A 19,093-nucleotide genomic window follows, 5' to 3' on the forward strand; every position below is an offset into this window, starting at 1 on the left:
AGTGAAATTTAACAAAGTATTGTACTTATCTGCCAAGGTAGCAAAGGAATGATGCAGAACACACTCAAATGTGTGATGTGGACACCAAGGAGGTGGAAGCTCTCTGGAAATCAGCATGCAAAATAAAGCACATCTCTAAACATTAACATCTAAACTGACGTATTCCCATCCTAGTAATGCCCCCTGCCTCCACTGTTCTTAGCTATGGACACAAAATACAGAAGAGGGCCAAAAGACACATTTCCTTATGGCTACTCTGCTGCAAAACCATACTCAGTTAGGTGTCCTAATGATGCATTCATTCATTATATGTTATATGTACGTAGTTGTTCAGGGCAACAAAATCGCGACAGAACTCCAACAACTGACTTTCTGTCCTGGCAAACTCGCCTTTCATCATTTCTGTGTCAGTCACTTTTCCAAGTTCTCAATGCAGGCTCTAACTCACCCTGATTGTTGATTTTCTCTCCATCTACCAGCCTTGCCAACTCTATAGATTTGCTGTTGAATCAAGGTTACTGGCACTGTTGGGCAACTGTCATCTACATTGAAAGCTCAACCTGTTTAAATTCTTACTTTAGTGAAATTACTAGTAACAGCAACAGGCTCACCATAACATCTTGTACTCTGCGTACATCATCTTGGATCACACATTTATGTTTTTGAAACACCTCACTTGTCTTTTCAATGCATTCTACAAAAGGAAGTGAAACAAAAAAGGAAAATATTACAAATGGTTTACACTCCTACAATGACATGCACATTCTGTTACAGCCCTTACTCTGCAGTCACATTTTAGAATACAGAAACCAACAAAAGGTAAAATGCAGATAAAACAGACCATTAATAAAAAAAAATGTGTAAAAGGGTCTTGCAACACAAGCTAGTATATAAAGTGAATTTAAAGATAAGCACTTTCTTCCATCCACTGATAATACTTCTTCAGAACAATTTAAACATTAAATATTCACCCCAATTTATACCCATGACAATGCCTCTAAAAGTATATGAAATGCGTATACATCTATATCTATATTTATCTGTCTGCACAAATATCATAGTTTAAAGATCATTTAAAAAAATCATTTAAAAATCAAAAGGCTTGCTGTCTGAAGTTTCAGAACACTTAAAATGGAGATTATTTCATTAAGGCCTGGGGGGACCCTGCATCTAAATTTAATTGACAGAATAACTCCTTTTACTCAATTTTTGTTTCCAAGGGTCCATCCCTTAAAACTTTCGTAACATATGATATTTAGTGAATATTAGTGTTTAAATTGTTCTGAAGTAGTCCTGTCTGTATAAAGGATGAAATCACCCAATATTAAATTCACTTTGTATACCAGCTGCAAGACTCTTTTATGCAGTTTTTTGGATTATTGGTAGAAATGGACAGCAACTACCACAGGGTACCGTTATTTGCTATTTAATGTACTACTTAGTTACTAGGATAAAAAAAATACGGATTTAAGTGTAATAAAATAATTACTTTGGCTGTTACTCCATTTCCAACATTTTGCAGTACATGTAGAATGCCCACTCATACATAAAAAGATCACCTGTCAAAACAGTCTTCCTTAAATTACAGTTTTAAAGTATTCCCTGTATGTCTTTAAACTAGAAACTAGAACAATTTAATTCACATAACCACTCTGAGCCTACGACTTCTCCTCTGTCTAATAAGCATTTTAAACATGCATCTTTTAAGAATGCCTGGAGTTACAGCACATACTAAGAGAGTAACAAATATGCATCAACATGAACTTCTTATGACTGCCTGATTAAGCAAGGGGAGGAATGCAAGTGGTGGAACACTAAGTGACTGACAAGACATGGTCTACAGAACACAGTAAAGAACAGTCCAAAGACTGAGTACCCCTGTACAAAAGGGAGCTGAAAAAAACTTGTTCTTGAAGCAGATATCTAGTCTGCAACTAGTCTGCAATGCTTGCAGAGTGCAGTCACTGCCTTACAAATGCTGTTGAGCAAACACATTTTCGAAGAATGTACTTTAATGGCCGCTCCCTTATTGGATATTGCCCTGACCATGGCTTCAAGGAGCTGGAGCCATAATGGAATTGAGACACAGACAGTCATTTGAAAAGGTTCTGTTTAGAAACTGGTCTACCCACTTTGCCTGGCATGAAGGAGCTAGAGTTGGTCTGGTAACCTAATATCCTTGGTTCTGGCAGTGTAACACCTGAGATGCCTGTGCATATACAACCCATTTTGCCTGAATAAAGGAAACAACCTATGCAGACCTATGATGATGCCCCAAGTGACAGACCATTTGTTTTGAAGGCAAGAACACTGTTTTTATCTTTAGTTTCAGTAATGTAATACTTGAATTTCAATCCTCTTGTTCTGAGGGTTAGGAAAAAATGGTATTGAGTCAAGTTGCCTGGTTGACGGCATGTTCAGAGACCACTTTTTTAACCAGAAATTTATTTACAATATCATTGTATGGTAACAGCACATGCAACTGTATTCCAGTCTTAAATAGAAAGTAACGCAAAAAAAATATGGTTAAGACACTGCATCCTCTTCATGACTTTAACAATGCGTATCATTCCCATACATATGTGCATGTTATTAATGTCGAAATGTTAAATAATTGAATGGCAAAACATTGACACTGTAAACATTGCACCAGCTTTATATCGAAATGCCAGTAACCCATAAAAAAGAGTTTTTGCATGGGGCAATCCCCCTCACCTTCACCCCCAAACCCCCCTGTATGTATGTGTGTATATATATATATATATATATATATATATATATATATATATATATATATATATATACCAACTCCAAGAACTCTGCACATTGAGGAAAGAGCAAACACCCGATCCTAAGAAATACTGCCTTTAGCTGTTTACAGTGTTGATATTTTGTCATTCAATAATATGTCATTTCGACATTATAACAAAGACCCCCCCACCCCACCCCCACAGCAGGGTTGTGATAGTGAGGAATAAAGTGTGTTCAGGCAGCATTTGAAGGACCTGCTAGATAAAGCAGGACAACCTGAGCTGGTGTTGATAATGGGGAACCTGAATGCACATATCAAGACAGACAGACAGAAGAGGATATGAGGACTGAATGGGTCCACATGAGTGGGACAACAGAAATAAAGGAGGGGAGGCCATTCTAGACTTCAGTCTGGCAAATGGCTTAATGGTGGCCAACACATGATTCGCATACAAGAATGGCCTTCCTCCTAGTAAGGAAAGAGCACTTGGACAGAATGAGCAATTTCAAAGTCATCTCCATTGAAACAACTGGCCCACAGCATAAATCACTGGTTGCCACAATCAGGTGCAAGTAGTAGTCAGGGAAGACTCTACGGTCAAGAGTGTAGGCTGGAGACCTGGAAGTTGACTGGAGAAAAAGTACGAATTTTCATGGAAATACTGAGGGACTAGCACTTCAGGAAGAAGAGGAAATAGGTGGTGCTGAAGAAGAATGGCACCGCCTCAAAACAGCATGTGTGAGGACTATGATATGCAACTGAGTCAGGTATGGACATAAGGTACATAACGAAAGCTGGCAGTGGAATGCAGAAGCTGAGGAAGTCATTAAAAGAAAGGAGTGCAGGAAAAAATGGGAGTTAGAAAAGATGGACCAGGCTAAGAAGAAATACTGGCTGGCTAACAATGAGGCTAAAAAGTACAGTTGTGTACACTTACCATAAATGTAGATGTTCGAGTGTATTCACTGTTGCAGTCATTACATTTGGGTAATCCTGCTGGCAGGTTGCCCTCAGCCAGCATGAATTCCAAAGTCTTGGGTCCTGCGTTGGCTGCTGTCGCCCCTTCCATGACGTCAGGTCATCAGGGGTATAAAAGAAGTAGCTGACGCCATTTTCTTCAGTTTTTCTTGCCCCAGATGTCAGGTGCCCCCAAAAAGGGTAGCCAAACTTTATATAAATACACCAATATAAATTTTACCTTCATCTATAAGCAAATACACCACATAGGTAGTATAAATCAGAGAAGGAAAGATAAGATCCAAAAGAAAAAAGGGGGAAGGCGGTTGGGTAACCTGGACTGCAACAATGAATACACTCGAAATCTACATTTATGGTAAGTGTACACAACTGTACTATGTTCTTCGTGTTTCACTGTTGCAGTCATTACATTTGGGTAGAGTCCCAAAGCTATGGTTGGGAGGCTGGAACTAGACAGCAGTAGGAGCGGCTATGAGGCCCTGCAGAACTGCAGTGGCAAAGCCTGCCCTGGATTTAGAGTAGAGTGGCAGATGATAATGCTTTGTAAAGGTGTGCACTGAACTCCAAGTAGCCGCCTCTAAAATGTCTCTGGTTGGTACTCCCCCCTGAGAAAGGCTGCTGTGGTGGCTGCAGCTCTGGTGGAATGAGGCCTAATTCCCTTAGGCACTGGCTTGCCATGGTGTAAGTAGCAGAAATGAATGCAGTGTCCTAACCATAGGCTTTCCTTGTGATCCTGCAGCATATGCCACTAGTAATTGCACTGTCTTCCTGAAAGCTTTGGTTCTTTCCAAGTAGAATCTAAGCTGTCTATGTCCAAAGAATGCAGAATTCTCTCCCCCTTGTTCTGTGGATTTGGGTAAAAAGTAGGCAGATGGATGGCTTGGTTAAGCGCCACACTGGACACTACTTTAGGCATAAATGTTGGGTTTGTCCTCAGGGAGACCCTGTCTGGATGAAAAATGATGAAAGGTTCCACAGCCATGAGCGTCTGTAGCTCTGAAACTCGTCTTGCAGAAGTAATTGCTAAGAGCAGCGCTGTTTTCCAAGATAAAAATGTCATGTCAGCAGTAGCCGCTGGCTCAAAAGGAGGTAGGGTGAGCTTTTCCAAGACATAGTTGAGGTCCCATGCAGGTACTGATAGTCTCCTTGGAGGCCTTAAATTTTTGGCTTCTCTGAGGTACTGCCTTAATAAAGGATGAGAAAAAAAGTGGTGGCTCTATATTGTAATGAGCCTAAATGGCAGAGGCATGAATTTTAATTGATGAAAAATATAGGCCTTTATCCAGCATCTCAGTTAAGTATTGCAAAATCTGAGGAATATTTGGTACCACTGTATCAGTTCCTTGTGCCTGGTTCCAGGCACAGAATCTCTTCCATTTTCCAGCATAAGACTTTCTAGTACTAGGCCTTCTGGCTTCCAGAATGACATCCATCACAGCTTTACTGAGAGGTGTTTTTTGTATGACTACATTATCCGCCATGCTGCCAAGTTTAATGTCCTGAGCTGGCTGTGCATGATCTGATTGTTTTGCTGGGACAGTAGTCAAGGTATTTGAGGTAAGGCCCAAGCTGAGTATAGAGATAAGTTCCTTAGTATTGGTTACCAGTACTGGCGTGGCCTGTCTGTGGCAATCAGTATCATCTTTGGCTTCTCCTGTCTGACCTTTAGGAGCACCTTGGGCAGGACAGGCAGTGGAGGAAAGGCATATACTGATAGGTTTTTCCAGCTGAAAGATAGGGCGTCCACTTTCCATGCTTGTCTGTGTTAAGTCCTTGTACAGAATCTTTTTAGTTTGTAATTGAGAGGGGAGACAAATAGATCTAAGTCCGGGCATCCCCATTTCCTTGTTATCATGCTGAAGACTTGTGGATCCAGCTTCCACTCATGGAGATCCATGAGGTTTCTGCTTAGTTAGTCTGCCAGAGTATTTTCCTTTCCTGGCAGGAACTGTGCCTGCAAATGTACTTGGTAAGTCAAAGCTGTGTCCCACAAGGTCATGGCTAGTCTGCAAAGGGGGTAAGACTGTGTGCCCCCCTGCTTGTTTATATACCACATGACCATGGTGTTGTCTGTCTTTATCAGTAGTTGTCCCGGATGAAGTAGGTCCTTGAAGGCTGTCAGGGCATTTTGAACAGCTAACATCTCTTTTTGATTGATATGTAGATGCATTTGGTTTGAGGACCATGTGCCCTGAATGCATCTTCTGCCATGTGGGCTCCCCAGGCATAGTCTGATGCATCCGTTGTTAGTGTCTGCCTGGCTGGAGGTAATGTGAATGGCTGTCCCATGTTCTGGTGACAAGCCTTTGCCCACCATCGAAACTCCTGTTGCAGGTAGGGAATGAGAGTAATGACTGTTTCCAGGCTGTGGCAATGTTGAGTCCAAACACTTTTTAGGTACCATTGAAGTTTCCTCATATGCAGTCTTGCATATGGAATTAGTAGGATGCAGGATGCCATGAAGCCCAATGCCTGCAGAATTTTTCTTGCAGATAACTGGGTATTTGTTACCAACATTTTGAAATAGGTAGTCAGTTGCCTTTGTTTGTCTGGTGTGAAATAAGCCATCTGGGCAGTTGTATTCAAGCTTGCACCCAGGAATGTAATCTCTTGTGAGGTTACTAGTTTTGATTTCTTTTTGTTGACTGTGTACCCTAGGCATGTTAGAAGTCTTTTCACGAATGCCAGATGTTGAAGAAGAATGTCCTTGTTCTCTGCTTGAATGAGACAGTCGTCCAGGTAAGGATATATTTGTATTCCTCTGTCTACAAAATGCAATTACTGGTGTCAGGCACTTTGTAAAGACCCTGGGCACAGTAGATAAGCCAAAGGGCAGTGCAGAGAATTGGTAATGCATTGAACCTGCCTTGAATCTTAGGTATCTTCTGCATAGTTGTCTGATTGGAACATGCAGGTATGCCTCTTTTAGGTCAAAAGTCACAAGCCAAGCATTCTTGCCCAGCATTGGCGGAAGCTGCTGCAAAGTCAACATTTTGAATTTTGGAATATCCAGGAAAGTGTTCAGAATAGATAGGTCCAGTATCGGCCTCCAGGCCTTGTCCTTTCTGGGTACCAAGAACAGTCTTGAGTAAAAACCTTGTCCCTGGTCTTGCTCTGGTACTTGTTGAATGGCCCCCATGTCCATGAGGGATGAGACTTGTTTTTGTGCCTCTGCCCATTGATTTTTTTGGCAGATCTGGCCAGATGTTTGCCTTTGGCAGAGTATGGAAAAGGAATTTGTAGCTTCTTCCCATTGATTTTTTGGCAGATCTGGCCAGCTGTTCGCCTTTGGCAGAGTATGGAAATGGAATTTGTAGCCTTGTGACACTATGTTTAGAACCCACTTGTCCTGGGTTATGATGTACCAATTTTGAGCAAAAAGTGCTAATTTTCCCCCTAAGGGTGCTGCCAGAAGATAAGTGCTTGGTGCAGGCAAGGGGAAGTCAGTGAGACTGTTTTCTGTATGTTTGTGATCCATCTTCTCCAGCTTTGGAGGTAGAAGCACCCCATTGCTTGGGCCTGTAAGAACCTTGCGCCTGGGATCTGTCCCTAGGGCGTCTGGGTCTGCCCCTTTGAGGTTTGTCTGACACAGGAAAGGACCAATTTTTTGTAGGCCAGTGTCTACTAAACCTAGGAGGCTGTACTTGTAAAAAATCTTTTGACAGTTTGCATAGATTTAGCTTTGTCCTCCATTTTCTTTAACACCTCTTCTGCCTTAACACCAAACAAAGTATCATGTTGTAAAGGTGCATCTAGTAATTTAACTTTCATGATCAAGCAGATTTTGTTCCTTTAACCAAGCATGCCTCCTAATTACAGAACCCGTAGCTGCAGCCCTGCAGGAGGCCTTCAAAGAATCAAAACCACATTGCAAAGTATGTTTTCCAACTTGTTCTGCTGCATACAATAAACCATACATTTCCTTGTTTTCTGCACATTCAGAATTTAACAACATTTTCTGTTTAAGCAATCCCATGACATGTTGCTGATACTTAAGCATATGAAATTGACAGTTTAAAGCCCTTACAGCCAAAGTTGCAGATGTGTAAACCTTTTTTCCCCATCTATCCAGTGCCCTTGAATCTCTGTCAGAGGGGGTTGGGTTTTTTGCTATGGAAGCCTTAACTCCCTTTGGACCCTGTGAAATAGTTTCTGGGTTAGCAGCGGGGTTTTTAAAAAGAAATTTGTGTGAATCAGGAACCCTGTAACATCTGTCAGGCTTAACAGGGACTGGGGGTAAGGAGTTAGGGGTCAGACTAGACTCCGAAAACACATCATCTACAATGTCTAACACAGGTGCAATGGCTAGAGGCCTGTGCTGAGGTAGTAAAAGAAAATCCCCGAGCCTCTTTTTAGATTCTGAAAAATCTTGGCACTCCCAGTGGAAATGCTCCCTCATGGTATGCAAGGTTTCCCCAAAGGAATAGTCCTCAGGAGGAGATGCTGAAGGTATAGATTCTTCAGCATCAGAATCTTCATGGGGGGAAGAGAATATCCCTGATCAGAAAAGGAATCAGAAGAAAGAGAAAACTGATCTGAAGTTTCATAGTCAGTGTCTTGCCTAGGCCTCTTATCAGGAGGGGGATGGGAACCCCTGATCAAGGTAATCAAGTCTTCGGCCATTTTGAGCATCTGTTTTTTGGGCATAGAGGCCTGTCCACGTGGCTCTTGAGTTTGTTTCCTTATTTTAGAAGGTGTTTTAGTCTTTGAAGTTGAAGTTGTTTTAATGTACAGATGTTTAGGTCTGAATACACCCTCAGAAGCCGGTACCTGCTCAGCAGCTCCAGACCCATCTGAGGGATGAGTATCCAGCAACATGGCTGACTCCACGTGGGAGTTGGTAGCGGCCTGCGACTCTAAAGTAGCGGGCGTCAGGGGCTGCAAAAGCGCCTCACTGAGAACCGGCAACTGGCTTAGGAGAAGCTTCGTCGTCGGTTTTGGGCCTCGGTTGTTTTTCTCTATCCCTTTCTTTGCATTTTTTGTAAACTCCGGTAGTCGGATGGCTATCCGACGACATTTCAGGATAATTAAACTGGCGTCCAAAAAAGTTTAAAGCAAAATCATACCGGAGCTTAATAGTGCATTGGTTAAATCTAGTACAAAACCGACAACCAGTAACGTTGTGATCAGGGCCTAGGCAAGGAATACAGTAAGAATGAAAATCATTATGTTATGAGGTATTTGCTTACTACAAGAAATACAATTATTAACTTTTTCTGACACTGGCCCGGAGCAAGAAAAAAGTTTCCCCAATGGGGTACTTAGCTTTATTGGAGACTTCGGATCTGAAACTCAAACACGAAAATCTCAGGAGTCGGTCGACCGGCACTTGCAAACTGCTTCTGCTTCGGGCACCGCACGGCAAGAAAGACTGAAGAAAATGGCATTGGCTACTTCTTTTATACCCCTGACGACCTGACATCAGGGAAGGGGTGACAGCAGCCGACGCAGGACCCAAGACTTTGGAATTCAGGCCGGCTGAGGCAACCTGCCAGCAGGATTACCCAAATGTAATGACTGCAACAGTGAAACACGAAGAAAATCAGCAGGTGCAATAGCAAAGAACATAGCATCTGGAGCACTGTACCAGGTTCTGGAAAGTGACAGAGCAGATGGCTCAAAGAAAGTATCAGGTTGCAAGGCAAAGACCGGAAGATGAAGAAGATAGTCATCAGACACCCTTAATGAAAGTTCTAGATAGGGTGACTGGTAAACAAATATACAGAGTAGTAGAAAGTAAAATGAGAGATGAGCAGTTTGGAGTCAGATCAGCATAGAGCACAACTGACCTTAATTATGGAATTAAGCTGTGCCCTGTGATTGCAAAATGTGAACTGCTGGAGCTAGGGAGACAGATAAGAAGCTAGAGGTGAGGAGAGAGTCCAACTGGGCATTCCTAGACTTGTAGAATGCATATGACAAGGTCCCAAGAAAGCTGATTTCGACAGTCCTGTGACATTAGTAGAATTAATGCAGGCTATCTACAAGGACCAAATGAGACAAGTATGAGCAGTGTTCGGACTCACAGAGTGGTTCCCAGTGGGAATGGGTGTGTCCTGAGCTTATTCTTGTTCTTCTGTTGATGGACTACATTATAAGATTGGTTAGAAGGGACAAATCAATAAACTTGCTGTATGCAGACAATGTGGCATTACAGACAGACTCTGAAAAAGAGTTTCAGCAAATGATAACTGGAATGCAAAACTGAAAACATACAAGATGCAAGTGAGCACAGATAAGACAATTGTAATGGCAACAAATGAGGGAAATCAGAAGAAGCTGAAAACTGACATAGAAAGGAAAATAGAACAGGTGAACAGCTTCAAGTATATGGAAGGGGTGATTGAGGAAAAGAGAAGTCTGAATGTGGCGGTCAAAGCTGGAATCAGAGGAGCCACAGTCAACTGGGAAAGATTTAAGGGGTAGTGGGTTACAGAACAATGCCAAAGAAACTGAAAAATAAAGTACACAAAACAATGATGCAGCCAGTGCTACTGTATGGTACAGAAACCTTGGCAGTAAAGGCTAGCAATTGAGAAAGGTAGAGGTGATGGAGAGGAAGCGCCTGAGAGAGGCAGTAGGATGCGCACTGTAGGAAAGATGAAGAAATGAGGGCATCAGAGCAGAATCCCAAGTAGATCGATTTGCAGAGAAGGTCAAAGAGAACACATTACTGTGGTTTGGGCACATACGAAAGAAAACAGAAGACAATCTGGTGAAGAAGACTTGGGACAGACAATAAGTAGGCATGAGGAAATGAGGGTGTCCAGTAAAGAAATGGATGGATTGTGTGAGAGAAGACTTTGTGAAAGTCAGGCATGACTGTCGAAAAAGGTAAGAGTGACATTTGATGCAGCACCCTGACCCTATGTAGAAAATGGGAAAAAGCTGGCTAATGATGACGATGATGATGAATATTCGAGGGATCTAATTTTTAATAGTTTATGACAGGATGCACAGAATGTTTACCAATGCTATATACTGGTTTTTACATGATGAATAGTTAGACAAGGCCTAAGGAGGTGATTTTTTTTAAGTGGGACTTTAGGAAAGAAAGGGATATTCATTTGGACTGCACTGGTTAGCTGTGCTATATTAGATGAAGTTATTCATGAATATTAGGTATGCGTACTGCTAATGGGAAAAGAAAACTTTTGTAATGTTACTGTGTGTGTGGAAGTGAATTACTACTGCTCGTGGTACTGCCTAGCCAAGTGAGACTGAGGTTCTTACCATTTTGTTTCCTATATAGAAGACATGGGGTTTCCAGGACTGACTCACAGGAGAATGCACTTGTGTGTATTACTGATATGCTTAAACAGTTAAATTGCTTATGGTTCCCTCTTATTGAAAAGTGACTTTTCCTGAATATTACTGAAAAGTATCTTAATAATTTAGTCAAGTAAGGAGTGGGAAGGCACAGCAAGCAAGAACAATTAAAATAAAATGTTACTGCATCTCCTGTGTTTTACACATTCCTGAAGACATTACAAGCCTAACTTGTTTGGTTATTTTAACTTAATAAAATGTTGTTGATGCTTTAGAACTGACTGGGTTCCCTGAAAGCTGATAATGTAACTAGTAAGAGCATTTGGGCTGGATTAGTGGCTTATAACTTGCAAGATTATTATGCGGTTAAGCTTCACAGGAGTAATGTAGTTGTGATGGCAAAAAGGAAACAGAGGAGTCCACACTGTAAGTCTAAAGGCTGAGAGAAAGAATATGAAAACATGAGGTGGTGTTAGATGCTTCTCAACAAAGGTGAAAGGGATTTGTGTTAGGTAGTGCTTGTCTGTAAATCAATTTTCCCTTCCCTTGATTGTAGCCAAATGACCTTAGAAGCTTTTGCATATCAGCTAAATTGGGACAGTTTTTCGCATATAATAAGGCACAGTTTACAGAACAATGCAGAGTCTGCATGAGGAAGGATTGTGTCTTTGTTGCCACCACTGTATCATAAATTTATTTTGATTAGCAAATGTATTATAGTGGTGGTGGGATCAAAAATAGGTTCTGAATTTCCTTGTGGGGGTAATGTCCTTGTCTGGGTATTATTATTTGAATGACTTTACTGGGAATTGGTGGTAAGTTCCCCTAAATGTACACAATGGGCTGAGTGGGTATGTTAACTGGAAAGTCCAAGTAAAATGTGCATATATATTTACACTTCAAGTATGATAAACAGTCCAAGCCTTCTTCTTCTGGAACTCCATGCATGTAAATTATATCAATATGATTTATTCACCATTTCTATTAACTCGGTTACAAATACCACTAAATTCACTTGAAAGTCAAGAACTTGATTCTTGAAAGCTTTATTATTCAACTGCAAAACAGAATAGCATGCACTCCATTACGTAATACATTTTTGTTAATGTCACAGGGATCCAGTGGTACTATAAATTTAAATATTTTACATTTATCTATCTCAACTCCTCTAGATCTGCAACCAACAAAACCTGCAACTGAGGAAAAGTAACCAAATCTTTCTGGCCTACATATTGTACAATGAGCATTTAGTGGAGTAAAAGGAACATGAATATTTACTCAAGGGCATCAACAATTAAAAGACAGCAATTAAACTACACTACTAGACCTCACTCAGCTGTCATCACCAAAGTACATTAAATGATAAAACCCAACATAGTGTCTGATAAAGACCTCACCATAGTAAGCACCATGATATCTTAATATCCAAGAGATTATAGTGGGATCTTTTAAGGTATGTATAAGTGGGGGGACCATTCCACAGAATTTTGGAAAAGATAAGAAACTTCTTGCAGTCTCCATCAAGAGGATAAAATAGGTTTGGGAAGATGGACATTCTCTTACGCATGAGATAAACTTATTTAACTTTAGAAAATTTGGAGGAGAAAATGAAGAGTTGTTACCTTCTTCATCATCAAGGTTTTCAGCAGGAAAATAAACTGTGACACCTATAGGCTGTCTTACCGATGTGATTCCATGGTCGGTTTAGAAGAAGATCAGACCAGGAAGATTTTAGAACCCTTTTGGGGGATCTGGGCAGGGAGGGAAACTCTCAAGGAAGATGTGGAAGAAAAGGATGTGGTACTGAAGGCTGGGAGTTACCACATGGACAAAGAGACTGGTGTAAGCACCGTGGTGGGCACTGACAGACCCAACAGATATAAAATCCATAGGTTAGAAAGTACCTATAGGTTGCATGATTAAAAGCAGACAAGACTGATTTCTGTGCAGCAGATGTTTAAAAGGGGTGCACTGAAGCCCCTGACTCCTTGAAGTTGTTGCTAGTTGGCCACTGCTACTAACGGAGAGACATTTGTAAAAGGAGAGGACAAACTGCCTAATCTGTTAATATCTGCTCTGTCAACTGCTGTCCATTAATGTAAGATGAAGCTGGTCAGGGCAAAGTTTGGGACCTGTAAAATTCTACCATCTGCACTGGTATAAGTGAGATCAGCACACAGTATGGCAGTGCTGTAGGAAGGAGATAACATCAGATAAACATAGCTGCTAATTGTGCACCAAAACTAAGGGGATGGGATATCAGTCCTATATGAGGTCTGATCCTATCTTCACTTTATGGCAGCCATCAAAGGATTAAAGTAGATGGGAAGAAACTCCACAGAATGACTGAAAAGAAAGATGGATGCAACAGAAGGTCCAGAATCCTTGGGAAGTTCCCAGCCAAAGGATTAACTACAATGATAGATAGGAGTTTAATGGACTCCGAAAGGTGACTAAACAGCTCTTTAATCCGTTCATCCATCTATCCACAACCCCTTTTTCCCATTTTTGCACATGTGACTGTGATGCCTCTAACACTGACAGTCAGCTACAGCCAAGGTTCAGAATAACGATTAATTTTGGAAAATAATACTCAGGAGGACTGGAATTTGTTGCTATAGAAAACTTTATACTAGGAGATCCAGTGAGACTAGAGCGTCTATGGTAGTCCCTAGATTTCACAGGGGAAAAGCTTCAGACAGACTATTTGAAAACATCTTTTTCTTCTTGGAAGAATGGAAGTGAGATTGCTGTTTCTCATTCTTAGATGAAGCATTTAGACTGGAAGAGGGAAGGAGAATTGTGTGTCTGGGCCTTAGTAGATGAAAGCAAAAAGTTCTACAGTACGTTTTTCTTTCCTATGACACATTACTGAGTTATAAACTTGGATCCAGAATGAACACCATTTGGTGCTGTGTCTTAGAATTAAGCAATACAATAAAGGCACCTGGTGTGCATGTCGGCATACAGAATTTGCCTGCCACAGTCACACTTAGAAGAAACAGTAGTTATCACAGTGCTAGATTGGCAGACCTGAGTCTAATGACAAGCAAGTAAAAAATTGAAAACTGAAGGTGTAATTTATGGGCATGCCAATTTGAATGTGACTGGACAATTACAGGAAGATGTATGTCATGTTGTGCAGTCTCTAGAAAGTTCAGTACCGTTAAACTCTACATGGAAGCTAGTCACACATCCACAGTGTCTGTGTTTGCTTATGATCCAGACAAAACCCATGTGGTATCAAAAATGAAGAAATATTTGCAGAACTACAAAAATATATCCACTTTCACGAGTCTATATGTTCCGAAGAATAACTTGCAGTGAAAATGGTCTGGCTGCAAGGAAAACTGTCAGGAAATTGAAAAGTGTGGTCCAAAAACTTAATTTATTCCACCTTATGAGTAAAGTAGAACAGAAACCTGAAAAGGTACAGCTGCAACATTTCTGCACACTGTTAGTGCTACTTTACTTTTCTAAAATAGAAGAAAGCTAAATAAGCAGGAATAAGAGAAAAAAATCAGGGTTGCTGTCAACCTAAAATGTGTCTGCCATTTGTTGGCTATTTGTTCTTTTCATGGGCATAAGATACTGAATAGATTAAGGAAGCATATGTCAAAGAGTAAATAATACAGTCAAATACTGTGAATTTAGTGATTTGCATGATTCATTAATAACAGTGATGCTAGGGGCTGGCATGAGAAATAATGAAATAAGATGTTTTACAGAAACTGACCTGATGTTATCAAAAGCTGAACAGAAAACATTACAATTACACAAAAGAACTACCCAAAAATGGAAGTGTTTAAGATAAAATGAGTCAAATAAAATACTTAGAAATGAGAAATAAAGTAAGATGATGTTTGAGACAGTAATGGATATAAATAAGATAACCATGTTAAAATGCTCCATACCAGTAATGGAATCAAGAAAAAAGCTATTAAACGCCAAGAAAATATTCTGCAATTGAAATTCATGCCTTAAGTTGTAGGACTGACAACAAGTATCAGAAAGTACTATTTTGCTTTTAATAACTTTTAATAAATTGTGTGACACAGAACCAGTTTTACAAAGAGGTGTAAAAGGAAAAACTAGTACGCTGAAAAGAATGTTCATGTTACTGACTGCAGAAATAAAAATGTGCTGCTTGTCGGAACTTTTAAAGTGAAAAGAAGTGATAAATTGAAGTCCAAAAGGCATTAGAAACAGAGAGAAAAGACTGTAAATCACACTGTTGGCAAGAAATGCTGAGAAGTAATAAGAAACTAAATATGGGTACAAAGTGTACAATGAAGAGAGACAGCTGTGTGCACACTTAACATATTTAGGGCACCAAGAAAAGCAAAAGGGTCAAAAGATGATGAGGTACAAATATTTGTCACCTGGCAAAGGTTTAGAATAAAATATTTTCTTGCATTTGCAGGTCTGAAGGAAACAGGAAACTACAGTGTGAGATTAATATGGCAGGGTGACCTTTCAAAAAAGTGACAGTTTCTTTTAGATTTATGCCACCCTAAATGGATAGCTGAAAGACTGGCAAGTCAACTGTATCAGGTGATAGTAGTAGATTGTCCATTAAAGATACACTTGAAAAGAACTGTGGGTAAATACAGGGGTACAGATTAAGAGACAGACAACAGCAGGTGATTTATTTGGTCCTGAGGTATGCCACCTGCTCCAGGTTTCATAAAGAAATGTTTCTCCAAATGATTTTACACAGCAAACAAGATTTCTCAGAATGTATACAGCAGTTTTAAGTGATTTATGGAGCTGTAACAATGCTGTGCCTGTGACACAGTGGTATGTCTTCTGGGAATGCCCTAAACTACAAGAATTTAAAAGTAAGTGAGAGGAGCTTTTGGAACAGTTATGACCTGAGAAGGGAACCCTTTCCTCTGTGATGCTCGTATTGGGGATAACTAATGGCAGTGGCTGTAAAAAACAAGAGGGGTTGGTCACAATGTTATCATTATCAAAGAAAACAGTTACAAAAAGTGGAAGAAGGCAGCCCTACACCTTGGACTCTGGAAGTTTGCAACTCTGTAAATGAACTACATAATTAAGAGCCAATATCAGGAAACAAACCACAGGGGGAAAAGGAATGTAATTTCCATGTTTGTTTTCCACATCAGTCTATGAGTAAAAGAATGGAAGAACCAAGCTGTTTGTGTACTCTCCTGGGGGGTTCATCATGCACCTTTGCTAAATGCTCTGCAAAAAGAATATACAGCAAGCCATTCTCTGCACTTATGTTAAGAATGTAAATGAACAATGGATGGGGGGGGGTGCATCATTTTTTTTCAAGCCATGTAAAAAGGGCCTTTTTTTGAATTAAAATGTTTTACTTTTTTGAACTGATCACTAAAATTGGTACTGTATGTATGTTTTAAGTAAAATGTTGAGGGAAAAGAAATGCTAATTCCACAGGCCTTAACCTGAATTCTTCAATTTTTTTTTTTTTTTTGGGGGCTTAACTGATTTTTTTTGAGTAAAGCCTTTCCATTTGCTCCCTCAAAAAAGGCAACCCAAGTTCAAATCATCACTGTTCTTAAGCTGTTAAACTTGAGAATCAGTTTGATGTAAAATACTGTTGTGGATTTAGTGGTTTCCAGATGGGCATTATAAATGTACTGAAAAGACACACAGATGGAAATCCAAAACTATGAGAACTTCTTTAATAGTCCAAATTGAAACAAACAAAAACCAGCAAAGTTTTTGAGAGTAAATCTTCCTCAGTGCCACTGCTGAAGAGCTACCTGGCAGTTCAGAAAGAACCCCACTGCTGACGGTAAGAGCTGTGGCCAAAAAGAACTGTTTTAGTGAACAAACAAAATGAAACTTGGATATACGTGGAAAGACCTTTTATCGTTATTATCTAATATGCATGTCTCTGAAATGCCCATAATTACTGTGAGTGCAAATCATCCGTTTCCTGTGGTAAATACATCTGGCGGCAAACCCCAGTCACCCCCCCCCCCACACACGCACTGTCCTACCTTTTTCCCGTCCCTGAGTTGACAGAAAGATCCTGATGTAGCCTCTTATTTTTTTCCTTTTCCATTGTAAATCACAGATGATTACAGTCAATAATGCCACATGCCAGACATCAGAGTTTCATTCTTCTTACTGTTTGGAAAGGGCATCATGATGCTCCTGTCTCTCTATTAATTTATGGGTTTTTTTTAGTGCTATTTAAAAAAATTCCCTGGTATTGTCTCTTGTCTGGAAATCTTGAGCTGTGTTGAGGAACAGTCGCCCTCCCAAACAGACACACCACATCCTTTTCAACTGTCCCTGATTTTGCCTTATATCCTCATAACTGACAGACCAATTAAGTCAGTCATTAATCCACAGATTAGAGTTTTATACTTCATATTATTCAGACCTCCTGTAATGCAAAGTGGGCTAAAATGTTGTCAATGAGGTGCTTGCTGAACCAACAGTGTGAGGTCCAAAGCTTGTTTCCCTGTTGTTTTTTTATGTTTTAAGTTACTTATAACAATTTTTAAAGGCTATCCTTGGCGTCTAGTGTTAGTGTAGTGGACTAAACCTCTGCCTAGCTGATCAGTTTGTTTTCTATGCCAAGAGTACAAGGCTCACAACCCCAACCAGTTCTTATATTTTAAGTGAATTAGGTTAATATTTATCGACTGTCCCTCCTCCTCGTATGTCTTATGTGCCGCAAAACCTGCTGCTCTATTAACATTTTAAGTGACTTACGGTGATATTTCATATTCCTGGTGTCTAGTGTTCCGCCATCCATACGTCCTTCCTGCTAGGAGACCGTTGTTCTGTTAACATTTTAACAGTGTTTAGAGTAACAATTAAAGTCCCCTGGAGTCTAGTATTCCCCCCGCCCATACTGCTGGATTTGCTTGTTAGACTAGGTGAGGTTCATAGGTATGTCAGTCACCACACACACATGCGCACGCACGCACACACACAGCCCCTCCACTGACTGCACTCACACACACACCTAAAATACTATCTATTCACTAACTAGCACCTCTATTCCTACCAGCCAGATAGAAACAGTCACACTTACACACAAATATGAGGGCACACATCACTCTGCATATACATACACACATGTTGCCATGCACACACACACACCATCACCACCACCTTGCAGCTAAAACTCCCTGGCACTCAGCTCTAACATGATTTCATCCCCTAGAAGAAATGGGTGAATGCAGTCATTTCCTGGGGGAAAACATATGGCTAATTAGCATTGCCCCCCCCCGGAATGCCTCATTAGCATTTGCAGTAACTTTTCTGAATCAGGTACCTAGTCTTGAAAGCTTTGCATTTTTTATTTGTTGCTAATTTGCTTTTTGGGCCTTAAGGAACACTTTCTCTTGAATGTTTTGCTGTGTTTTGCTGTTTGCTATTTAGACTTAAAAGAAGTGCTGATGATTTTGGAGTTCCCTCTGCTTTTCTTTCAGTATGTTTTTCTGTTGGTTGAATTCTGTTTTGTTTTTTATATGATTGTTTCAATACATAAAAGTAGTGCACTTAACCTCATTCATTTATCTCCTTTCCACTGTTCAAACTGTCTGAAAACAAAATTAGAATTATTTTGTTGAGGCTACCCAGGGCACAATTTTGCACCTTAATGATGAACAGGACATTTTATCTCATGTATCTTCTTGGAAATTATTTGTAATGGTGTTTCTGTGTGAGGCAGTAGCAAATATTGGTAAGACATAATCTAGTTTTCCAAAAAGGACGCCCCTTTGTATGGCTATTCTGGCATGAGGAAAGAGAAAGCAGGAAAGTTCTGCAGGTCCAGAAAAACAAATAGTCGATCCTGGATCTGAATTTAAGTGTCCTTGGAAGTTAAGGGATCAATCAAGTCAAATGCCTAGCAATCTAAAGGTTGTCTCAATAAGGCTGTTGGATTGCTCTGTAATCTAGAGGATGGCCGCACAGTTATTCTTTTGTTTGTTCCAAAGATCACAGATTTGGCTTTCTTAGCATTGAAAAGGAGTTTTATGTGTAAGCCATGTTTATTTCTAGGAGGTTTGTTTGGAGTTGAGTTTGGGTTTTCTGGTGTGATGGGTTACACCTGTAAATTACCATGTTGCATGTACA

At 40.3% G+C, this 19,093-nt stretch overlaps 1 protein-coding gene across 3 annotated transcripts in view; it reads right to left on the minus strand.

The window, feature by feature from the left end:
* LOC122790867 (receptor-interacting serine/threonine-protein kinase 3-like) overlaps positions 1-19,093 on the minus strand; it is a 652,441-nt gene that overhangs the window by 185,286 nt on the left and 448,062 nt on the right. For all 3 annotated transcript variants that reach the window (XM_044058527.1, XM_044058528.1, XM_044058529.1), the window contains one exon: positions 612-694. In XM_044058527.1, the coding sequence (XP_043914462.1) occupies positions 612-694 (83 nt within the window). The remainder of the gene's footprint in view (positions 1-611; positions 695-19,093) is intronic.

The sequence above is a fragment of the Protopterus annectens genome, chromosome 16.part0, assembly GCF_019279795.1.
Source record: "Protopterus annectens isolate FY-2018-M chromosome 16.part0, PAN1.0, whole genome shotgun sequence".
NCBI lineage: Eukaryota > Metazoa > Chordata > Ceratodontiformes > Protopteridae > Protopterus > Protopterus annectens.